The sequence below is a fragment of the Podarcis erhardii genome (genome assembly GCF_964252035.2).
Source record: "Podarcis erhardii genome assembly, chromosome: 2".
Taxonomy (NCBI): domain Eukaryota; kingdom Metazoa; phylum Chordata; class Lepidosauria; order Squamata; family Lacertidae; genus Podarcis; species Podarcis erhardii.
This window is the reverse complement of record NC_138498.1, coordinates 2,583,970-2,607,763: the sequence shown is the minus strand read 5'-3', so window position 1 is coordinate 2,607,763 and position 23,794 is coordinate 2,583,970. Positions and strand designations below refer to the sequence as shown.

Below are 23,794 nucleotides of genomic sequence, written 5' to 3'. Positions count from 1 at the left end.
TTGATGCTGGGAACCCCTCCATTGTAGGCTCAGGTTGTATATATGTGTAAAGAAGCCATATATCACAAAGACACCACAGTCTCTGCCATGCCTCATTCCCAAAAGGAAACATGAACCCTGGGTAAACGGCTGGAACCCCTGGAATCTTGCACTGCTTGGAGATAGTGTTGGTGCACAACAATGTGTTAGGAATAAGGGCAATACTTCCTGAGGGCTGCTTCATTTACCCTCCATGACTTCAACATTATAGGTGTGTTCAGGATGCATCTTCCCCTTCAAAAGCATGACTTTTGCTAAATAGAAAGCTAAATAGACAAACATTTGACACAGCCTCTAATATTTCACACACCACACAGGGTACCTAATTTGGAGCGGCTCTGTCACCCAGGAAACGTAAGAGGGTGTTGTCATGGGAACTAGAACACTGCTGGACTACCAGGCTCCCCTTCTGTAACTCCAGCAGACCAGATTCCGGCAGGATCCCAGAAACTCACAGCTCCAACATGCTACTAGACACCAAGCAGGATTAAACAGATTGTAAGGGAATGGGACTTAACCCAAACAGAGTCTGCCAGAGGGCACGGCCCATTCAGCACTGATCTGAACTGTGCCGCTTTTTCTTTTATAAAGTCAGCTACAAATACACCTTTTGTGAGATATACAGGCTTAGGAATAATCATGGAGAAAAATTTGTTTCATAAAAACTGTCTCTTTGGTTTTGAGCCACGAGAACCCTTACAACGTCTGAAGACGCTGTGTCCAAATGGACACTTAAAAGAATAAAAGAATTGTGAGTGCATTAATTGTACCTTCCCCCACTTTTCTGAGGCAGGGTGGGGGGTGGAGATTAGGCTCAAAATCATGGTGCCTGAGGGAGGGTTAACCCTTTCTCCTGTACTGCAGCTGCAGTGAAAAACAGCCCACTCCCAGGGAGCGAAGGCAGTGGCGGATTTATGGGCAACCTAAGCAAACAACAGGTTAGGGCCTCAGACTATGAATGACCTCTAAATATGAGGGTTTGCATTCAGCTAAATTTTACTCATAGTAGACCTTTTGAAATGAATAACGCTAACTTAAGTCATATGTTCATTAATTTCAGTGGGTCTATGCTGAGTAAAACTTACACTAAGTTGACATTTTTACTGAATTTCAAGTCTTACATAATTGGCTTTTTAAAAAATTAAAGGAAATTGGGGAAAGAGACTCTAAAATAGACACAATTGTTCTGATAGGACCAAAAATATATACCAAAAATAGCATTGATTTTAGCACCACTACGGACCTCTTAAACTCCACATGGCCTGGGGCCTCACTGTATCTTAATCCAGTGCTGACAACAGGGAAGGACTTGGGTCTTTCACATTTCAGTGGCACCTTCTGCAAGGCCAAAATTCAGAGCCTCCCCCCCCCCACCTCTCACCTTCCATTCTACTCAATTCACTATGTCTTGGTTGCCATGCCCTGCAGTGCCCCCTAGGTGTGGGGCCCTAAATCCGCCTCTGCTGCAAGGAGGATGCTCCCCCTGCCCCTGGCCATGCAAAAGGCCAGCTTCCATTGGCATCAGAAGAGTATGGGCTGGTGGCGTGGGGCAGGAAGGGGAAAGGGACCAGTCTTGGCTATCTGGACAGTCCATGTCTTTCCTCCACCCCACCCCCACCTGTTCACTCAGGCTAAAGACAGATGTGGCATTTAAAGGGGAAATCTACTGAGTAATCCATCTAATAACTTGCTGCTTCCTGGTGAAGAATAAGCATGCATTTATACTGGCCAGGAACTTCCAAAGCATCTCTACTGCCTTACAAATGCTACATTCCATCTTCAGCCAAAAAGACCCAACCCTGGAAACCAGAGATCCTGAGTTTAGCCTTCAGAATTGCTCCTTCAGAAACAGAACCTGTTTATACATATCCTCCATCTGAGATCTGACTTCATATTATGCTACCAGAGGGGGCTCAGCACAGCATTCAATATTTATGTGCACTGTAGCAGCGACTCCATACAGTGGCATACTCTCTCTCCCTCTCCCCCCCCCCCCATTTAACAAACACATTTTCTTCTTTTCTGCTGCTGTGGCTGTTGGGTCTCAGAGGAAAGGGATGGTTTTGGAATTCGCAAAGAGGAGCGTGTAATTTCTTGGCTTTCAGATTATCTCTGCTCCATTTGAAGATCAAACACAGGTGCCTCCTGGCAGAAGGGGGGCGGGTGTTCTGGTTTATGTCAGGAGAGGGAGTTGAAGAAAAACTGTGTGGAAACCGTAATCAGAGCATGATACAGGCGTATGTGTTGTGTGCTTGCAAGACTGCAGCATTTTCTCTCTCTCTCTCAGCCAATCTGCTTTGTGTGGTAGGAAGAAGACTTGTACTTTAGATGTGCTAGATAATAACACAGAGCAAGTTTAATCTAGTTTGCATTTGCAACTCCCATAAAAAGGCAGAGAAAGCCTTTTGGGGGGCCTCATTCAACCCCAGCATTTTTTGTTCTCAAATGAGCATTCCTGGCAGGGAGGAAACTTCAGTCTAGCCCAGGATGATTGGCACTCACAGTCACATGATAATCTTGCAATCAAGGGTGTTTTTAGAAGACGGCACTCCCAGACAAGTTCTACAGCAGGGATGAAGGACCTGGTGCCCTCCAGATGTGTCAGGACTACAAATCCCATCACCCATGTCCATGTTGGCTGGGACGGATGGGAGTTGGAGGGCCACAAGTTCCCTATTCCTTCTCTACAGGAAGATTGCCTAAACTAGCTTTTCCTTGCATTCCTGCGAACATAAGACCATTGAGGTATCTGACGTGTAGCTTGTTCAAGCAAGCATAAGCAAATCACCTTTCTCTTAACTTTGAAAATGAACTTGGTAGGCTGGCTCCAGGTAGAACTTCCCACAAAGCAGGGCTGGCTCCAGGTAGTAGGAGAAATTGGCTCGTTATGGTGAACAAGTCCAATATTTTCTGAACACCTTATATTACAGGGGTGGGAGAGCTGCAGCCCTCCCACTCCCATCAGCCCCAGTCAGCATGGCCAATGGTCAGAGATGATGGGTGTCATAGTCCAGTAATGTCTGGAGATCCATGGATGTCCCTCGTCCTCACCGCTGTATAGAAAGATAGGCACATCAGTGGCACAAGTCACCTCGTTCCAGGGTGCTGGAAGGGCTGGGAAAAGGCCAGTTAGCCTGAATGTATGACTGAAGGCATAGCCATCTAAATCAGGGGTGGCCAGAAGGTTGTTCTGGATCTACTGGCTGATATCTTTGTGATCTGAAGTAGACAGGCATGGCTTTCTGAATGCCAGTTGTTTAACAATGGCAGCAGCAAAATGTATTGTGGTGCTGAAATGAAAAAAGTTAGGGTGGGGAGTTATCCAGGACTGGTGGGGTGGGGGGCCAGCATAGCAGAGGTAGTCCACCCACCCTAACCTTTGAATTCATTCTTGCCACTTTCCATCTCTCTGAGGAGGATATTTTCTCCTGGCTGATGAAGCACGACTCACAACTGCTGAGGCCGACCCCTTTCATGCTAAGAGATGGAGCACAGAACCTTCCTTACTGAGTGATATATTCAAACCCCTTCTTCCCTCCATTGTGTTTCTAAAAGAGTATCATAGCTGCAAAGCAGTGAGTGAAGGAGACTGAGCAATTACCAGCAGAATAAAGTGGGTTCACCTATCAGCTCCAGGGAGCTGCTTAGCCTTGAGATAAAAGAGCTTTAATTTATGCAGCTAGAGGAATTTAACTGCTTTTTGTTGCTAAATCATCCACACACACACACACACACACACACACACACACGTGTAACCCTTCTTGATGCAATAGCAATGCAAATGTTCATAACATCCTACCCCCACCCACTCCAGTAGAGTGGGAAGGCAGCTAAGGTCATGCCTGCCCAGGCTGTGTTGATTACTTTCCTGATTTGTGATGCAAATGAATATTGTATTATCAGCTGCCCCATTTCCTAAGACAGGAGTGGGGAACCTTTTTCAGCCAGAGGGCACCCAGTGTGCTTTTATCTTTGCACAGTGGGCTGGTTTCTATACACATGGTGGTATTCAACAAACATTTGCAATAGGCCGGCAGAATCCGAGACCAGGGAAAAGAGATGGTGGAGGAAGATTGGAAGAAATTCAAAGACTATCTGCAGAGGCATTATAAAATTAATGGACATTAGTGTGATGTTGGATAAAAATTAAGTGGTTACCAGCTGTAATGTAGAGGTTGAGCAATAAGTTACGATAAGTTATAACAAGTTATAATAAGGATTTGCTGAATTAAGAATTTGAACGGGAATACAAAAGGGGGAGGTGAGAGGAGGTCTGGGAAATAAGTTAATGGAAATGAGTAATGGAAACTACATTCGTTTTAACTGTTCTTTTTTGCTTTTGTATTTTTGTGTTTTTATTATTTCTTTTTTAGTGTATGTTTATTTTTTGTATCAATTGGAAACTTTAATAAATATGATTTTTAAAAAAACACAACAACAAACATTTGCAATAGGCAGCTCTACTTAGCTCTAAAGCATGCAGGTGCTCCCATGAGGGTCTCAGTCGGAACACACAAAATCCATCTCCCTGGTCCTCTAATAGGAAGACCACAGAAGTCATTCTGATGCAGGGGTCCTCAAGCTTTTTGAACAGGGGGCCAGTTCACTGTCCCTCAGACACTGTTGGGGGCCAGACTATATTTTGAAAAAAATATGATGATTTTTGTTGAATTTCTACCTGTCATGTAGCTGCAAAATGCCTGCAACAATCATAGATGTGAACTATTTTTCCTAGGAGTGTTCCTGTGCATTTAGCTGCATGGCAGGCAGAAATCAAAGAGATTCCCCCCCCCCCCCCCGGTATGAATGAAGAATACATTTAGCAGGCTTCTGTCTGCCATGCACTGTTAAATATATAGGAGCTCAACCCAACTAGGAAAAGCAATAATGTATCTCAAACAATTAAAGGTAAAAGGTAAAGGACCCCTGGATGGTTAAGTCCAGTCAAAGGTGACTATGGAGTTGCGGCACTCATCTCGCTTTCAGGTCAAGGGAGCCGGTGTTTGTCCACAGACAGCTTTCTGGGTCATGTGGCCAGCATGACTAAGCTGCTTCTGGCACAACGGAACACTATGACGAAAACCAGAGCGCATGGAAACACTGTTTATCTTCCTGCTGCAGTGGTGCCTATTTATCTACTTGCATTGGTGTGCTTTCAACTGCTAGGTTGGCAGGAACTGGGACAGAGCAACATTGCGGGGAGGCTCAGTGGTTTAGACCACAGCACCACCAGCATCCCGTATCTCAAATAATACTGCAGAAACAATCCAACAAGTAGTGGGGAGGCAGGAATGGGGGGGGGGAGGGGAGAGAGAGAGAGAGAGAGAGAGAGAGAGAGAGAGAGAGAAAGAAAGAATAAGCCCTAGCACAGCTCCTAATAATAATAATAATAATAATAATAATAATAATAATAATAATTTTATTATTTATACCCCGCCCATCTGGCTGGGCCTCCCCAGCCACTCTGGGCGGCTTCCAAAAAATATTAAAATACTGTAATACATCAAACATTAAAAACTTCCCTGAACAGGGCTGCCTTAAGATGTCTTCTGAATGTCATGAAGTTGTTTATCGCTTTGACATCTGATGGGAGGGCGTTCCACAGGACGGGCGCCACTACCAAGAAGGCCCTCTGCCTGGTTCCCTGTAGCTTTGCTTCTCACAATGAGGGAACCGCCAGAAGGCCCTCGGCGCTGGACCTCAGTGTCCGGGTAGAACAATGTGCATTTTAACACCAGTATGTGAGACAGAAATCTGATAGCTGGACTTTGTTTAATCAGGGGTGGCAGAAATCACCACCAGTTGCATTTTATCCATGTTGTGCAGCTGTTTAATACAATATTGTATAAGCAGAGTTCCTGTGCATCCCAAGCTTCCTCCCTCTTGGGGAGGATGGAAGGTTGGACCTTTGGCTGCTATACGTCTGCTCAATACAATACATGCACTTACATTCACTTATTCATTAATTGCCCTGTAACATGGCTCTCTGGGCAATGTAACAAGAAATGTTTAAACACAACTTGAAAAATGTTAAAAAGACAAGAAGAAAAAGAAGAAAAAAACCCCACCCCGATTACGGTCCAAACATACCACAGCTAAAAAGATCCAAAACATCACAGACTATTCCATATACTGTATTTTTTGTGTATAAGGCTAGGTTGTTTTCCTAAAAAATAATGTCCAAAATTTGGGGATGTCTTATACACGGATAGATCTTTCTCCCCATTTTCTTAAATCGGAGTCGCACAAAATAGGGGGCGTCTTAAACATGGGGGCGTCTTATACACTGAAAAATATGGTATATACTGTATATAAATCTACCCTGAGCTCCTTGGGGAGGAAAGACAGGATATAAATCCAAATAAACACACACACGCAGCAATTCATCTAGTCCTCCAGAAAGCCAAAATAATCTCATAAGCACTCAGAACATAAGAATTGTGTCTAGTCACGGCTGCCCACAGGCAGAAATCCAGCAGGCGAGGAGATGCGTCTCCCCTCATCACAGAGAGGAGCGGATTTGAGCCCGCTCTGTCAGTCCTCGCACAGCGTGGCGTTTTGGCTGGCAGGCCGGATTGACGAGCCTGGCGGGCCGAATCTGGCCTGCAGGCCTTAGTTTGAGGACCCCTATTCTGAAGCCTTGAAGCCCCAAAGCCACTTAGATTTAGAGGTATTGTGCCTCATGAACTTTCATGGTTGAGGGTTTTATAAATCGGTTATGCCATATTATCAATTTTGCAAAGAATTGCCTTGCAGGACCTTGGGGGGGGGGGGTATCTAAGAAGACAAAACAGAGACTGGGCCCTTCTTGGCTTCCTCCCTTTCCTGTCTGCCTGCCAACAATGCTGAGCTGCTATTGTCCCAAGGCACTGTACTGAAGTTATTTCCTTGGATGCCTCCTTATTATGTTAGCCACCCTAACCCTTGGCCACCTCCCTTGGCATTCCTTCTGTACCCTTTTCCAATTCCTTGCAGCCTACATCTTAACCTGAAGCACTTCCTCAGAGCTCCCTCTCTCGTCGGCCCCTTCTCACCTCAATTCTTCATTGCCTTTGTCCAGAAGATCCACTATCCTCAGGTTCCTCTTTCTCAGACAAGTGCTCCTGTCCCTAAAGCAGGAGTGGGGAACCTGTGGTTTCCAGATGTTGCTGGATTATGACTCTCATAGACCTTTGAACATTGATCTAGGGCTGATGGGAGCCCAGCAACATCTGGAGGTCCACAGGTACCCGCTCCTTCTGTATGCGAGGGGTTTTAAGCTCAGCCAAGCTGACACCTTTCACTTCCCTCATGGAACCTGAACTACAGACATTCTTTCTCCCTGAGCAATTGCTATGTTTATGGACTTGCCATGCCATGATGTCAGCTCAGCCAGATGGCATCAGAGGCTGCACCAGCACCTAAGCAATACAGCACAATGTTTTTTGCTTTGGACATCTTGGAAATAACCATGTTGCCATGCATCCTTATTCTGTGATGGATATCTTTCATAGACTGCTCAAACAGAGCTCCCTCTAGGCCGAAGCATATTTCCCTCCAGTAAAAAGTATAGCAAGGCTGTTCCTGGAACAGTGCTGCCCATTTCCCACTCTGGGGCACCAAAATCTTGAGGATTTGAGGAATATGCTATGTCCTTAGGAGTCCTGGAGGGACTCGGTCATATTTGATCATCTAAGAGAGGTTGCTTTTACCAAGTCTGCCATGCTCAGCAGAATGTCGCTGACATTTGTCAGCTTGCTAGAGGGAGCCAGCGTCCTTAATGGGATAGCAACACTTTCCTTTACAGAATGGATTGGTCCAAGATGTCTTCTAAGGGTGAGCATGAGCATCTTGGCAGTTCCGTCCATGGAGGGGTCTCCAGTTGCGGAGTCAAACGTAGTCATCTATTAGGGTGTGTTGTTTTAGAGGTAAAACTGAATTTTTATAAATTTATTCAGTGAGTGGTCTTAAAAATATGTTTTTGGATGTGAGTAATTAAAATTTGCTATTATTTTTATGATTGGACAACAGTTAACTTCATAAGTCTATGTTTGATGAAGAAACACATAAACTGCTTTCAGACAACCAAAGAAATTTAATTTTAACTTGTGAAAATGTCAGATAATGCTAATTAATTAATTAATAATATAACTGCAAGTACTTGGCAATCATTGTTAATGATTTCTATGCAGTTTTACACACATTTTACTTATCAAGCAAGAATAATTAATTTAAGCAAAATATATTTTGAATTCCCCAACTTTTTAGCACCCCTCATTCTTGGAATCCATTAGTAATCCATGCTTACCCCATGAAGGTGACGATAGGCCCCCACATTGGGGCGGGCAGGTGTTGAATTCAAATAAATACAAAATTCCCCTGGATCAGTCCTGTCATTGTGATCCAGTGACGGGTGTGAGAAGGTCCACTCCCAATTCTGACCCCAATATAATCCTAGTGGACCAGAGGCAGCTGCCTTACACCAAATCAGACATCAAGCCTGGTGACTGGCAGCGGTTCTCCAGGGCTTCAGACAGGCTCCCTTTCCCAGCCCTGCCTGGAGATGCCAGGAGTAGAACCACAGACTTCCTGCACGTAAAAGAGGTGCTCTGCCACTGAGCTCCATTGAGGTGTCTTCTACACAGGCTGCCCTTACAGATTCATAGAAGTTGGAAGGGACCCTGAGGATCATCTGGTACATCCTGAATATGCAGCTGTCCCGTCCAGGGATTAAAGCTGCTACCTTGGCATTATCAGCATCACACTCTAACCAACTGAGCCAGCATTAAGATGAGTCCCATTAAAATCCCAGTGTTGTCCAGCTTTGAACTCCAGATTCCTCCTAGCTCCTAATCTAAGAAAATAATGCCCCCTTTGGCACCAGAGGCTTCTCTGGTCACCCTCCCTTCCCCCACCAACAAAAAGAGGTCATGGCTTGCTGACTATTGCTTCCTCTCAGCGTTATTTGCCAAATCTACAATTCACCATGACAACTTCCTAAATATTCAGACAGACAAGGAAGCAGAGGGAAACATAGGTCAGACAGGCGGCCAGTTATCCAGCATGCAAGAAAAGCCAGAGAATGCAACCAGGGACTGAGACTGTCAAGTCTTGTGCAGGCCGGCTGCAGCTGTGGGAGACTGACAGGAAAGGGAAAGGAAAAGGAAGGAGAGGCCTGCACAGACAATAAGTGAGGTCTTTTCCCTGCTAAGAAAGAAGATGCTTTCCTGTTTGTCCAGTTCAGCTGAATTTTCCCGCTCTTGTCTCTGGGACAGCAACCCACAAGGGCTATCCAGAGACCCACTGTGGTGTAGTGGTTAGAGGACTGGACTAGGACCTTGGAGACCAGGGTTCAAATCCCCACTCAGCCATAAAAGTCTTACTCAGCTACGAGTGATTGCCAAAAAAGAAGAAGACCTCTCAAAAAACCAGCAGGGAGACACAGGCCAACAACAAACACCTTGCAACATTTTATTTGTTTATGAAATCTGCATACCACCTTCCATTTGTAGATCTCAGGGTGACTCGTAACATAAAAATACAATACCCCCCAATACATAATAAAAAATAAGAACCAATAATAATAATCCCCCTACAACACATTTAAAAGGGCATCGGGTGTCAGTCAGCCAAAGGCCTGGTTGAAGAGGAATGTTTTCACCTGGCGCCTAAAGGTGTATAACGAAGGCACCAGGTAAGGCTCCCTGGGGAGAGCATTCCACAGACGGGGAGCCACTGCAGAGAAGGCCCATTCTTGTGATGCCACCCTCCGGACCTGCCTTGGAGGAGGCACACAAAGAAGGGCCTCAGGTGATGACTGCAGGGTCTGGGCTGGTTTATATGGGGAGAGGCAGTCCTTCAGGTATTGCAGTCATCAGCTGGTTAAGGCTTTATAGGTCAAGACCAACACTTTGAATCAGACCCAGAAACTAATTGGCAGCTAGTGCAGTTGGGCCAAGATTGGTATAATATGCTTAAACCGTCTAGCCCCATGGAGCAACATAGCCGCTGAATTCTGCGCCAGCTGAAGTTTCCAAACCTTCTTCAGAGGCAGCCCTACATATAACATGCCCTTCAGGGGAACAATTGGCCAAGAAAACAGTTCTCATTGCCCATGATAGCGCAAGGTATATGTTAGGGATCCATAAGGGCATCTTCTGGGCCAATAAAATGGCTCAACAGTGCAACAGACCCTGTGACAAAGGTCTCCTTGTTTATTTCTGAAGCTGCTCCCACAAACTAGTGAGACACCCCAAAATATGGATGAGTATGTTTTGGCTCTCACCAGGAGATGACTGGTCACTGCTCAAGACCAAGGTAGCTGGAGTCGGGCGACGTCTTCGGATCTATAAGAGAAAAGAGTGGGAGAGGGGTGGGGGTGTTAGGCACTCAGAACCACTTTCGTCCAAACACTTAAATATAGCAGAAATGGGTAGAGAGACAGGCAATAAATGGACAGCAACTACAAAGCCACAGGATGCGACTTTTCTTTATTTTGTTCTGTTCATACTATGCCTTTTCACCAAGGTACTCAATGATGGCTTTCACAGTTCTCCTCCGTATATCCCTGAGACAACCCTGTGAGGTAGATGGTGTTAAGTCAAAGATGACCCAGTGAGCTAAGCACCATGGTTGAAGGGGGGCTTGAGACCAGGGGACCACCAGGCTGGCTCTGTCTGCCAACTACCAGTTGGAAGCTGGTGTCAAATAATCGAGGCAGCACCACCATTACCAGTGAGGGCCAAAAACCCTTGCCAATATAAAGAAATACAACCCCTGAGGAAACGTAATTCTCTTTTCAAAGGGTATCTACTTAGATCTAAATAGCTGTGAATTGCTCTGATACATTCCCTTTGAGCAGCAGATGAAAATGTTTATTTACACTAAGGCATTTTAAATCAGTGCCTGTGTTTTTAATGTTGCCACAGTGTGAGATTAAAATATTTTTTAGTCTAATATTGTAACCATCTGGCCTGATTTATCTGCTGCTGCTGCTTCTGGGTTGTTTTTAAACTCAGAGATCTTGGTTTCTTGTTTGGGTGCTGTGTATTTGTCATCTATCTGCAAACCACCTTGAACTAATGCAACATGTGCATACGAGCAGAATGACAATGTTCCTGCTCAGCAACCTGCCGTCCCTCCTCTCTGCACCTCGAAACTGGTGCAGTAGAAGCCTTTTTATGGTGTGCCCCAGGTTCAGTGCCCAGATTGACAGCTCTCTTTGCAAAGAGACATCCCCAAGAAGACCTGTTTAGGATGGACCTCAGTAGGAGACAAGAGTGGCATTCATAAACAGACAGCTCCTGGAGCACAGCATGATCCTTCTGGACATCTATGGCCCTCCAGATGTTGTTGAAATACATCTCCCTTCAACCCTGACAATTGGCCATGCTGGTAGGGGCTGGCAGAATGTGTGAGTCCAACAACATCATGAGGGCAACAGGTTCTGCATCCCTGGTTTGTGCTCTTTCATGATATTGCCAGTGCCAACCTTACTGCAAGTGTAGGGAGAGGGTGGGCAAAAGGAGCACAAGACAGTTCCCTTTCCTCCAATCAGTAAATTAAGTGACTTTCCATATTCCAATGGAAGCTGTGTGTCTGATGTCCAAGTGAGAAGCAGTGCCTCCCACGTTTTAAAATTAATCTTCTGAGGACACCTTGAACCCACCCAAACCCTGGAGCAAAGGAAGTCAAGATGGTGCCACCCAGATACCACAGACAACAACTTCACTTATCCCTGACCACTGATGATACTAGTGGGGGCTTATGGGAATTGTAGCACATGCTATAGAGGGCACTGGGATGGCATTTCCTGCCTTAGAGCTACAACTGGTTAGGAGGCCTCTAGCTGATGCTTGTTTCATAGACAGATCCCCATCTCCCAGGTTCCCTGGAGAGACAAATCAGCCATTAAGCCAATTTGTAGGATATAGGTAGTCAGCATAGATATAGACTGAGAAACATGTGGGGTATCTTCCAACTGCCACTCAAAGACTATGAGCTGCATAATGCCATATGCAAAAGCGACTTCTTCACCTGATCTTCGAAAGCGGAGCACAGCCCAGAGTCAAACAAAGATCAAGCTGGTGGCAGCTGAAAGATCAGATCCACCTTTCCTTCCCCTCCACACCGATAGCAACATTGCAGAAAGTTCAATGTGTTCCCTGCTGTCTGCAGAAGGCACCCATGTGGTGCATGAAAGGCAACTGCTGGGGAAAATGGCAGCCAACACACTGGTCACTGACCGAATAACTGCAGCTTTCTCATTGCGTGAGCTTCTGAGGTTGATGGGAGGTGCAAATTACAGTCCATGCTGCAGACATGCACATTTTGGGGGTACACAGCCTCTCTAAATTCAGTCTCAGACATTTGATGCTGCCAAATCCATCTTAACGGCAGCTATCCTACCTTTTCCAGGATATTTTCCCATCACTTTCCTTAGTGTAGAAAGCCCAATCTTTGGGGAAAGTAGGTTCCTTGCACAAGGCCTCTGAATCAACTATAATTGTACAAGCTGAACCTAAGTTATAGGAGTCCAACCATGTAGTGTGTGTGGTGCACTTTAAAGCCTTTCTCCATAACTGTATGACAGCTCAGTATCACCATCATTAATGCTAGCTTGCATCACAAACAGCAAGAGAAGAAGGAAGCTTGAGCAAGGGGATTTTCTTGACCCCTCCAGCCCCTCATAAAGCCTCTGCAGAAGATCGGGGGGGGGCATTCTGAACAGTGAGGTGTAGGGACCATGAGGGTGTGGGGGGTGGAAGAGGAAGAATGTAACACACACACCACCAAAACAGGCAGAGGCACCTTGCTTTAGATTTGCTTCACTTCTGCTACTTAAGATCTGGGTCAGTTTTTTAAAGGCAAACAGTCACTACTTTCTGCAAGAGAAGAAGGATGAATTACAGGCAAAATATGCACTAACAATCAAGGACTCCTGAAGACAGATCATCTTCCTTTGCTCTTCTTCTCTGCCAGCACTCCACACATTGACGCACACATTGAAACACAGACACACAGGACACACACTCACTAGTGTTCTCTGAAGTGCGCACGTTTTCTGAGCATGCTTGAGTGAGAATGACACCCTCCTCCAATTTGTCACTTTCCATGTCCACACGCAGACGACTAAGAGGACAGATGAGAGACTGCATAATCAGAAGGCTCTATTTCCCTCCCTTAGGGCTGTCAACTTATTTATTGATAAGCCAATTAAGTTGAAATAAAATTTACATATCACCAAAAACAAGACACACCAGTGCCTATTTAAGGCCTAACTGAGATACTGTAGGAAGTATAAGGTAATTTATACAGCAAATGCCGTTCCTCATGATTAGGAAAGATGGCAGCCAGGTGGGCGGGGTATAAATAATAAAATTATTATTACTGTTATTATAGCTCCAGAGATTTAGGAAGGATGCCCCATCTGGGTCCAGAGATTTAGAAGTCAGGGCAAACACTCTGGGGCAAGAGCAGGAGTAGGAAACTGCCAGGCTGAGAGCCAGATGTGACCCAATCCTTCACTCCTTCTTCTTTTAAATCAAGAGTCTATCCCTCCTGGTTATGAAAATATGCTCAAAAGTGTGTGGGCACTATCAGCTAACATCCCAGGGGAGCAGCTGAACTAAATTTCAGTGGCTGAACAACTCCTGGAGGATGCAGACCATTAGGATCCCTTCCAATCAGGATTCAGGCCTTATCATGGGACTGAAAAAGCTTTGGTTGCACTGGTCAATGATCTCCGATGGGCTAGGAATAAAGGGGAAAGATGTTTCCTGGTTCTGCTGCCTCTCTCAGTGGCCTTTGACACCATTTACCATGGGTAGGCAAACTAAGGCCCGGGGGCCGGATCTGGCCCAATCGCCTTCAAAATCCGGCCCACGGACGGTCTGGGAATCAGCATGTTTTTACATGAGTAGAATGTGTGCTTTTATTTAAAATGTATCTCTGGGTTATTTGTGGGGCATAGGAATTCATTAATTTTCCCCCCTTCAAAATATAGTCTGGCCCCCCACAAGGTCTGAGGGACAGTGAACCGGCCCCCTGCTGAAAAGTTTGCTGACCCCTGCCATTGACCATGACCTCCTTCGGCTAGAGGAGCCGAGGGCAATGCTAAGCAGTGGTTCTGCTCCTTCCTCCTGGGCCGTGTCCAGAAACTGGTGTTGGGGGATGAGTGTTCAGACCCCTGGGCTCTCTCTTGTGGGGTGCCTCAGGGTTCTGTCCTCTCCCCCATGCTTTTTAACATCTTTATGAAGCCGCTGGGAGAGATCATCAAGGGGGTGGGGCTGGGTGTTCATCAGTATGTGGATGACCTCTCTTGTAAATCGGAACCAGTGAAGGCAGTGATTGTCCTGTGTGAAAGTCATAGAATCACAGAGTTGGAAGAGGCCACAAGGGCCATCGAGTCCAACCCCCTGCCAAGCAGGAAACACCATCAGAGCACTCCTGATATATGCTTGTCAAGCCTCTGCTTAAAGACCTCCAAAGAAGGAGACTCCACCACACTCCTTGGCAGCAAATTCCACTGTCAAACAGCTCTTACTGTCAGGAAGTTCTTCCTAATGTTTAGGTGGAATCTTCTTTCTTGTAGTTTGGAACCATTGCTCCGTGTCCGCTTCTCTGGAGCAGCAGAAAACAACCTTTCTCCCTCCTCTACGTGACATCCTTTTATATATTTGAACATGGCTATCATATCACCCCTTAACCTCCTCTTCTCCAGGCTAAACATGCCCAGCTCCCTTAGCCGTTCCTCATAAGGCATCGTTTCCAGGTCTTTGACCATTTTGGTTGCCCTCCTCTGGACACGTTCCAGTTTGTCAGTGTCCTTCTTGAACTGTGGTGCCCAGAACTGGACACAGTACTCAAGGTGAGGTCTGACCAGAGCAGAATACAGTGGCACTATTACTTCCCTTGATCTAGATGCTATACTCCTATTGATGCAGCCCAGAATTGCATTGGCTTTTTTAGCTGCTGCGTCACACTGTTGGCTCATGTCAAGTTTGTGGTCAACCAAGACTCCTAGATCCTTTTCACATGTACTGTTCTCAAGCCAGGTGTCACCCATCTTGTATTTGTGCCTCTCATTTTTTTTTGCCCAAGTGCAATACTTTACATTTCTCCCTGTTAAAATTCATCTTGTTTGTTTTGGCCCAGATCTCTAATCTGTCAAGGTCGTTTTGAAGTGTGATCCTGTCCTCTGGGGTGTTAGCCACCCCTCCCAGTTTGGTGTCATCTGCAAATTTGATCAGGATGCCCTTGAGTCCATCATCCAAGTCATCGATAAAGATGTTGAATAAGACCGGGCCCAAGACAGAACCCTCTGGCACCCTCTGGCAGAGCCAGAGGCAAAAGTAGGAGGAGCAACAAATATTACTTTCACTGTTGTACAGTAGTTAATTTCTGCACACACCCCTTTGGGCATCCTTCAGGTTGCATATAGTTTCCTCAGGTTTCCTAGGTCTCCGGTTTCCCACCCCTGCTAAATTACTGATTTGCTGTATTACAAACTTCTGTGGACCAGAGCCCATTTCATCAGATGCATGAAGCCTGTGACCTCCATAGAGAAATAGGAAATTGCTTTACATCAAGGCATAGCATTGGTCCCTCTAGCTCAGGACTGTCTATCCTGACTGTCTATCCTGGCTACCTTTGAAGGTGACTCAGAAACTACAGCAAATACAGAATTCCGTCTGAGACTCAGAAAACACCATGACAGGAAATGAGGCTGCCATCGGGGGTAGGAACGGAAATGACGATTCATGGTGCTAGAGAAGAAACTAACAATTTAATTTTTTTTAGTTTCTTCTCCCATTAGATTCATAAAATGGTTAGGGGTATGAGTACCCCTGCGTCCCCCCCAGAAGAAAGCACTGAATATAACAACAACAACAACCTCTCTGCTGACTTATAAAAACGCCAGTACATATTATGCAAAATATGCATATTGGTTCTATTTGCAAAAGATGGATTTCACAAATGTTAATCTGACAGCAGTTGCATGCTAGCTATTCAAAATGGCTATTGCCTGTTTTACTTGTTTTACAAGATTGTAAACCCTGGGGGGGGGGACCCTGTAGAACTTTAAAAGAGCCTTCAGACCATCTTGTGTGGCAGGATTGCTTCTCAAGCTATCCAACGTGCTAGACTGGCAATTTCTGCCCCTCATGTGCCACATCTGGTCCCTGAAGCATCCCACCCAACCTGGACTATGGTGGAGTCGTTGGGAACCAGCAGCTGATGACTCACAGACTAGAACCAGCCTACAAACCACCACTTACAGCAGCACCGTTGTATAGTACAGTAAGTAATTTGCATACAAAATGTATTTTTTAAAAAGAAAATAATGGAAACGTAAATGGGGCAAAGCAGGACATATGTGAAAAGAACATAGGCGGGAAATTGTCTGGGATTATGCATGATTTGTGGGATGGGGGCAGATGCACTCTGGAGTGAATGTCAGAAGGGAAAGGGGGGTCCAAGTGAGGTCTGTGTGCCCCCACCAGGCAAGCTGCAACCTTTACGCCTGAACATATTTGTTTTCTTTTTAAAAAGCACACACATAAAAGGACCACACAGATCTAGCCAATTCTTTGTAGCAGGATGCAGCACACAGGCATAACCCAGGCACCCAGGGAGCTGAGTCTTTCCAGCCCTCTCCTTAGCTGGCACCGGGCCACGCTCCGCACAATCTCGGAGAGAGTTAAGTACGCCAAAGGGCTTAACGTCTATGCTGCGCTTTGTGTGCCTGTGTGCTTGTGGAGAGCTGCGTGCAGTTTAAGTGCTGCTAAGCATTAAATGATTAATTAATTATACTCTCTATTTCTCTCTCGCTCTCTAAAGTGCTTTGGAGATGAAGTGTGCTATGTTAGAGCTATTAATAAGGCTCCTGCATTCACAGAAGCTAGGAAAGCGGGGTAAGGCACACAGACAATCCAGTCCCGAGATTGTAAATAAATGCAGGCCTCCCCAGAATGTCTAGACTTATGGCAAGCAATAAGCCCATGTATCTTGTTAGGTGTCAGTATTTTACCTTTAAAAAATATGTTTTTTATTTTATTTTATTTTTTGAGTGTGGAGCTGCGTTGCATTGATGGGAGAGGGCATTACAGATGAGAGCAACCCTTACCTCCCCCACCTGCACTGGTCAGTAGAAGGTTATTTTATAGAATTGTAGAGTTGGAAGGGACCATGAGGATCATCTAGTCCCAACCCCCCGCAATGCAGGAATATGCATCTGTCCCACACAGGGATCGAAACTGCAACCTTGGCATCACCAGCACCAGGCTCTGCCCAACTGAGCTATCCAGGCACATTTGATTGGTTTTGATCAAATATGGTTTTTGTCACCCCAGTCCCTTTGGTTCAAAGCAGATCAGGCCTTTGGGGGTCCCACTTAAACCAGGTAGCAAATGCCTGAAGGGTAAGTAATCTGAAAGTGGGGGGCTGCAGGGATGAATTCACTACCTCCACCCCTGTTGTTGTTGTTCTGGGTCACCCTCCAGGAGTTCAAGGGTAACTATATGAAGCCAGGGGTCTGCTGCTCCTCATGTGGTTTAGAGGATCCTGATTTTCCAGGGTTCTGAAATATGTGCAGAGTTCCATGCTGGGGAGGGCAATCAGAATAGCACGGGGGGGGGGGGAATCTGATCCCCACTCCCCTCATCACGTGCCTCCATAACTCAGGCAGTGGATGCCTGAAGAGAGCCAGTAGCCTGGCTAATGTGCTGGCTCCGGGGGGGGGGGGGCTCATAGAGAAGCAGAAGTGGGGCCAGGTCTCTAGCTCCACCCCATGAGTCTCCCAAGAGTTTTGCATGTCAAGCACCAAGGTCTTTAAAAAGGCACCCTTCCTGGTTTCATGGAGCCCAGATGTGGGAGCAGCTGCCCGCCCAAACCCTTCTCTCTTCAGACCTCCATGCTCAATATGGTAACGGCAAAGCCGGGCAGCAACAGGGACACAATGTCACAGCCTGGCATACATTATAGCCCCACCCCTGCTTCTACACCGAAGAGCCAGTGTGGTGCTATGGTTAGATTGTTGGATTAGGACCTGGGAGAGCAGGGTTTGAGTCGCCACTCGGCCATGAAAGCTCACTGGGTGATCTTGGGCCAGTCACTGTCTGTCAGCCAAACCTACCTCGCAGGATTCTTATGAGGATAAAATGTGTGTGTGGGGGGGGGAGAATATTGCACATTCCTTTGAGGCTCTTGGGAGGAGCCTCCATGCAGGAAGCTCTCTCAGCATCAATGCCTCACCTAGAACAATTGCCCAGGGGTGGCTGACCCACAGCTCAGTGCTGGTGTGCCAAGGTTTTAATTCTTATTGCACATACAGAAATTACCTCCAGTCAATAACTCTTTCCATCCATTCCCTTCATGGGATGATAAGTCATGTGCAGGGTGGGAGGAACAGGGCCATGCCCACTGGCATTCTGGGAACTGTAGTTTCTTAAGGGTGCCAAGAGTGGATAGGAGACTCCTGTTTCCTTCACAGAGCTACAATTTCCAGAGTGGTTTAACCATTAATCGCTCTTCCCCAGGAACTTTGTAGCTCTATGAAGGGAATAGGGGCCTCCTAACAATTATTGGTACCCTTAAAGAAACTACACTTCCCAGAATGCTTTGGGGAAAGCCGTGGCTGTTTGAAATGGTACTGCTTCAAGGGCTCAGTGCAGATGGGGCCTAGCTTCCCCTGAATCAGAGCCAACATGAGAATAACTCCTCAAAGCAGCACAGCAAGTGCTGGAACCCAAAGTTCACTTTCAGGTCCCTCGGGGCAGCACTCCCTTGAACCCCACATGAAACAGTCATGTGCACCAGAACCCTGGGATTATTTTGTTGTGAAACTGTAAAATGGTAATTTCACAATGCAAGGTCACAGGCACCCGGCGTGTGACATCATTCAACACTGTGCACACATTACTAATGATATGGTTGGGATCAGCCCAAAAGTGTAAACATAATGGAGAAAAACCAATATTTATGAATAATTGAGTAACCTCTGAGTTGCAGAATCCAGCAAAGGGCACGTGAACAGATAGCAGTGGGTTGTTACCTACAAAACCAAGCTAAGCTGCTAGCCAGGACCTCCAGCCAAGCAGCAGACCAATTGCTCCAAACAGAAACAAAGCCATAGGCTATATCAGTGGTTTTCAACCAGTCTGCTGTGCCTGGGGTGCCTTGAATGATAGTCACGGGCGTCGCGGGCAATGCTGGCCTCTGTCCCTCTTTCTTTCCTTCTCTTCCCTGGTGCCCTCTTACATCTTTGCCTCCCAAAAGCTTGCACAGCTGTTTTTTGCAGCAGCCCTGGCTATAAGCTCCGCAGACTAATGGTGCCTCTGGGAGGCACTTCTCTTTGGGGCAAGACCAGGGGCGGCTGCCCAGAAGACTCCGAAGGAGGGGGGAGAGGAGAGGAGGCTGAGGGAACACTCCACAAGGGAGGGTGTTTGAGAAAGGGTGAGAATCTGCCAACTTTGCAGGCAAAGGGTGACATAACTGGGCTCCTGAGCCCCACAGCGGTGCCACAGAGAGAATGTAGATTGTCAAGGGAGCCATGGACTCAAAAAGTTTGAAAACCTCTGGGCTATAAACAGTGGTACCTCTGGTAATGTACTTAATTTGTTCCGGAGGTCCGTTCTTAACCTGAAGCACCACTTTAGCTAATGGGGCCTTTTGCTGCCGCCGCACAAATTCTGTTCCCATCCTGAAGCAAAGTTCTTAACCCGGGGTACTATTTCTGGGTTAGTGGAGTCTGTAACCTGAAGCGTATGTAACCTGAGGTACCACTGTATATACGCAAACATGAAGGTATCTACTCAAAACTAAAGTTGTCCTGCAAGAACCCAATATACTGCATTAGACATCTCAAGTTCAGACCAATTAACATGGGATTTAAAAACAGGCAACAATAGAGACAATTTCATTTCCTGTGGTTTGTCGTTTGCTCCAATTCAGCAGTAAATAACGGGTTTTCCCAGGGAAAGTGCCAGGGCAGAAAAAATTCTGCTCAGACATGGAGCTTTAAAACATGAACCTGTGCCTGGAAAGTGTGGCACAAAAGGAAGTCTGAATGAACACTCAAATAAAAGACACCTTCAAAACAGAGAACCATCCTCTGCAAAATAGAGCACATGACGTCCCTAGCTATTGCCTAGCCTTCTCCATGCCATGATAATTGCCTATGTATCAGCAATTAAGGTGATTATATGTGGTGGAGGGGAAAGCTTCCAATCTTATTATTTCCACACCACCGGTTGTAATCTGACACAGCAGGTGCAGCCTAGAAGCAGTGTTATCTGGTGATGATGAGCCTATTTCCCCCGACTGGGTATCACTAAGGGTAAAGTCCTGCACCATCTGCCGGATTCATGTTCCTTGTGGGGCATGCCCAATGCTACTGTGTTCCATATTCCACTCAAGCATCCCTCCACTGCTAGGATTATTTGGGTCCTGCACCCTCCCCAGTGCAGGAGATCTTGCCAGTTCGGGAGTCGGGGGTACATGTGTGCACTGTGTTTGGTCGTGTGAGTTCCAGGAGGCACCAATGAGATGCTGATGATGTTTCCAGGAGGGACCTACCATGCAGCATTCTGACAACTGCAACAGTGGGAGGTCCCAGGTGCCTCTCCCCCCGGCCTCACCTCCTTACTAAAACTAGTTGCTATGGAAACCCACATTTGAAATTCCAAATAGAGGATTAAACTCTTACCTGCTCCCCACCCAAAAGGGAAGATAGTTGATATTTGTTTTCCAGAAGACAATATACAGAGAGCAGGGAATCATGAGACATTATTTAGATATTATGACCACTGAGCTTTTCCCTTTTTGTTGCTGATTGGATCCCTAAGCCCTAACAGTAACTAGGTCCCCTACCCAGGAGCATGAATCACCTCCTGTGATCCCAGGCTCCTCTCCATCTCCTGGCTCTCTTGAAATGAACAGCAGTTTCTGCCCAGCGACTTCTCTCTCTCTCTCTCTCTCTCTCTCTCTCTCTTGCACACAGGAGCAAGTCACTGCACGAGCAAGCAGACAACAACTTCCAGGTACCCTAAAGTAAGAACATGGCACCCACATTCTCCTGCATCCCTTGCAGGTCCCATCAGCCCATGCAGGTTGCTTTCTCAGCACCATTGCCTCACCTAGAACAATTGCCCACTTCCCTGCTTATTTAACTTATATGCAGAATTCATCATGCGAAAGGCTGGGCTGGATGAATCCCAAGCCGGAATTAAGATTGCCGGAAGAAATATCAACAACCTCAGATATGCAGATGACACAACCTTGATGGCAGAAAGTGAGGAGGAATTAAAGAACCTTTTAATGAGGGTGAAAGAGGAGAGCGCAAAATATGGTCTGAAGCTCAACATCAAAAAAACGAAGATCATGGCCACTGGGCCCATCACCTCCTGGCAAACAGAAGGGGAAGAAATGGAGGCAGTGAGAGATTTTACTTTCTTGGGCTCCATGATCACTGCAGGTGGTGACAGCAGCCACGAAATTAAAAGACGCCTGCTTCTTGGGAGAAGGCCAATGACAAACCTAGACAGCATCTTAAAAAGCAGAGGCATCACCTTGCCAACACAGGTCCATATAGTTCAAGCTCTGGTTTTCCCAGTAGTGTTGTATGGAAGTGAGAGCTGGACCATAAAGAAGGCTGACCGCTGAAGAATTGATGCTTTTGAATTATGGTGCTGGAGGAGACTCTTGAGAGTCCCATGGACTGCAAGAAGAACAAACCTATCCATTCTGAAGGAAATCAGCCCTGAGTGCTCACTGGAAGGACAGATCGTGAAGCTGAGGCTCCAAGACTTTGGCCACCTCATGAGAAGAGAAGACTCCCTGGAAAAGACCCTGATGTTGGGAAAGATGGAGGGCACAAGGAGAAGAGGACGACAGAGGACAAGATGGTTGGATAGTGTTCTCGAAGCTACGAACATGAGTTTGACCAAACTGCGGGAGGCAGTGGAAGACAGAAGTGCCTGGCGTGCTCTGGTCCATGGGGTCACGAAGAGTCGGACACGACTAAACGACTAAACAACAACAACAACAACAACTCTTGGCACCCTTAAAGAAGCTACACTTCCCAGAATGCTTTGGAGGAAGCCATGGCTGTTTGAAATGGTACTGCTTCAAGGGCTCAGTGCAGATGGGGCCTAACTTCCCCTGAATCAGAGCCAACATGAGAATAACTCCTCAAAGCAGCACAACAAGTGCTGGAACCCAAAGTTCACTTTCAGGTCCCTCGGGGCAGCACTCCCTTGAACCTGGGCCAGCTGGATCATTTTCTGACAAGAAAATACATTTTGGAACAAGGAGGACAGGAAGGATGTCAGAGGAGGTGGGGCGGAAAGAAGCTTTGCAGCAACAAAATAGGCATCAAGGCTTCATGCAAGGCTAACTCCTGTCAACAGCCAGCCATGTTACACCTCGCTTGACGCCTTGATGAGCGATCAAAGGCAACGGGAAAGCAGGAACAAAATAGGGAACAGACAGGCGCTGAGAAGCAGGCAAGGGTGCTTTGTGAGTGCCCTGAGCTCCTCCAATTCCCCCAAGTGTGGGAACGTTTATATAATTTAGCAGAGTTTAAACGATCCCCTGTTTGAGTTTATGCAGCGACAAGTGGGTTGCTAACTCGTTTGAGTCCTATCAATAATTATACCTTCCTGGTTGATAATCCCTTTCTGTCCCTCTTAAAGAAAACACACATGAATCTGAATCACATTAACATAAACTACTTTACTATCAGATTCTTTCAGGTTTACAGAGTTGTTCCTGAAGACAGGCTTAGGTTATAGACTATATACTAGATAGCAGTGAGTCATGAGAAGACTGCATCCGAGCAGTTGCCAGTTGCAGCAACCGACCGGCTGACAGAACTGCCTGCCACATAGAGGGAGTTAGTCCTCTCGGAATGTTGGACTTGACTGACAGCTTTATATCCCACCCCAAGCAGTGGAGCATTCTTGGGGGTCCTCATCCTGGAGACTGGATGTACCGGCATTGCTGGACTTTGGGAAGCAGCTGGATATGTCTCCTGGGCAGGACTGGGCAATATATGGGTATAGTGTCCCAAACCAGTTTGAAGTTCATATCATGATATTAGTTTCATCATTTTTGACCTGGCAATATATTCAATATATTGTGAATCATGATATGTGTGTGTGTGTGTGTGTGTGTGTGTGTGTGTGTTATGCAAAAACCACAATGTAGGAAAATCTGTGAGGCCAGCTAATGCTTCTGCATATCTCCATCCTTATTTCAGACATGGTGATATATATCTGTATATCGTTATGTTTAGCTGGTGATATATCACAATGTTGAAAACCAGGTATCACCCAGCCCTATTCCTGGGTGTCTACTGACCCTCCACATGTCCTTTTTATTGTGCATTCATGTTGGTATTGGGGCAGTTATACAACATCCCACTTTCAATACTGTTTGGTGCCTGAAAACGTTTTGGGGGAGGCACACTGCTTTGTTTCCAATTTGCATATGTCCTGTCTAAATCCTGTAACTTGTCATATGGCAAATGCCTGCTCTTGTTATTTTGGTCCCACTTTTGTTGTGCTATGGGGCAAAAGTAACTGCTAGACAGCAATCAGAAAAGCATCGCAGAACAACTTACAAAGCAGGAAAAAATCGGATGGTCCACTACAAATCAGTGCCGGATTTAGGGCAGTGTGGGTGGTTCCCCTGCAGAGGGCACTGAGCCAAGCAGATGCATAATAATATTGAGAAGATCCATTAAAAAGGTAACTGTACCAAAAGGATTTATTGT

The 23,794-nt window shown here is 46.2% G+C and overlaps 1 protein-coding gene across 2 annotated transcripts in view; it reads right to left on the bottom strand.

The window, feature by feature from the left end:
- Positions 1–23,794, bottom strand: part of PPP1R1A (protein phosphatase 1 regulatory inhibitor subunit 1A) — a 74,907-nt gene that overhangs the window by 14,607 nt on the left and 36,506 nt on the right. For both annotated transcript variants that reach the window (XM_081851885.1, XM_081851886.1), the window contains exon 2: positions 10,304–10,364. In XM_081851885.1, the coding sequence (XP_081708011.1) occupies positions 10,304–10,364 (61 nt within the window). The remainder of the gene's footprint in view (positions 1–10,303; positions 10,365–23,794) is intronic.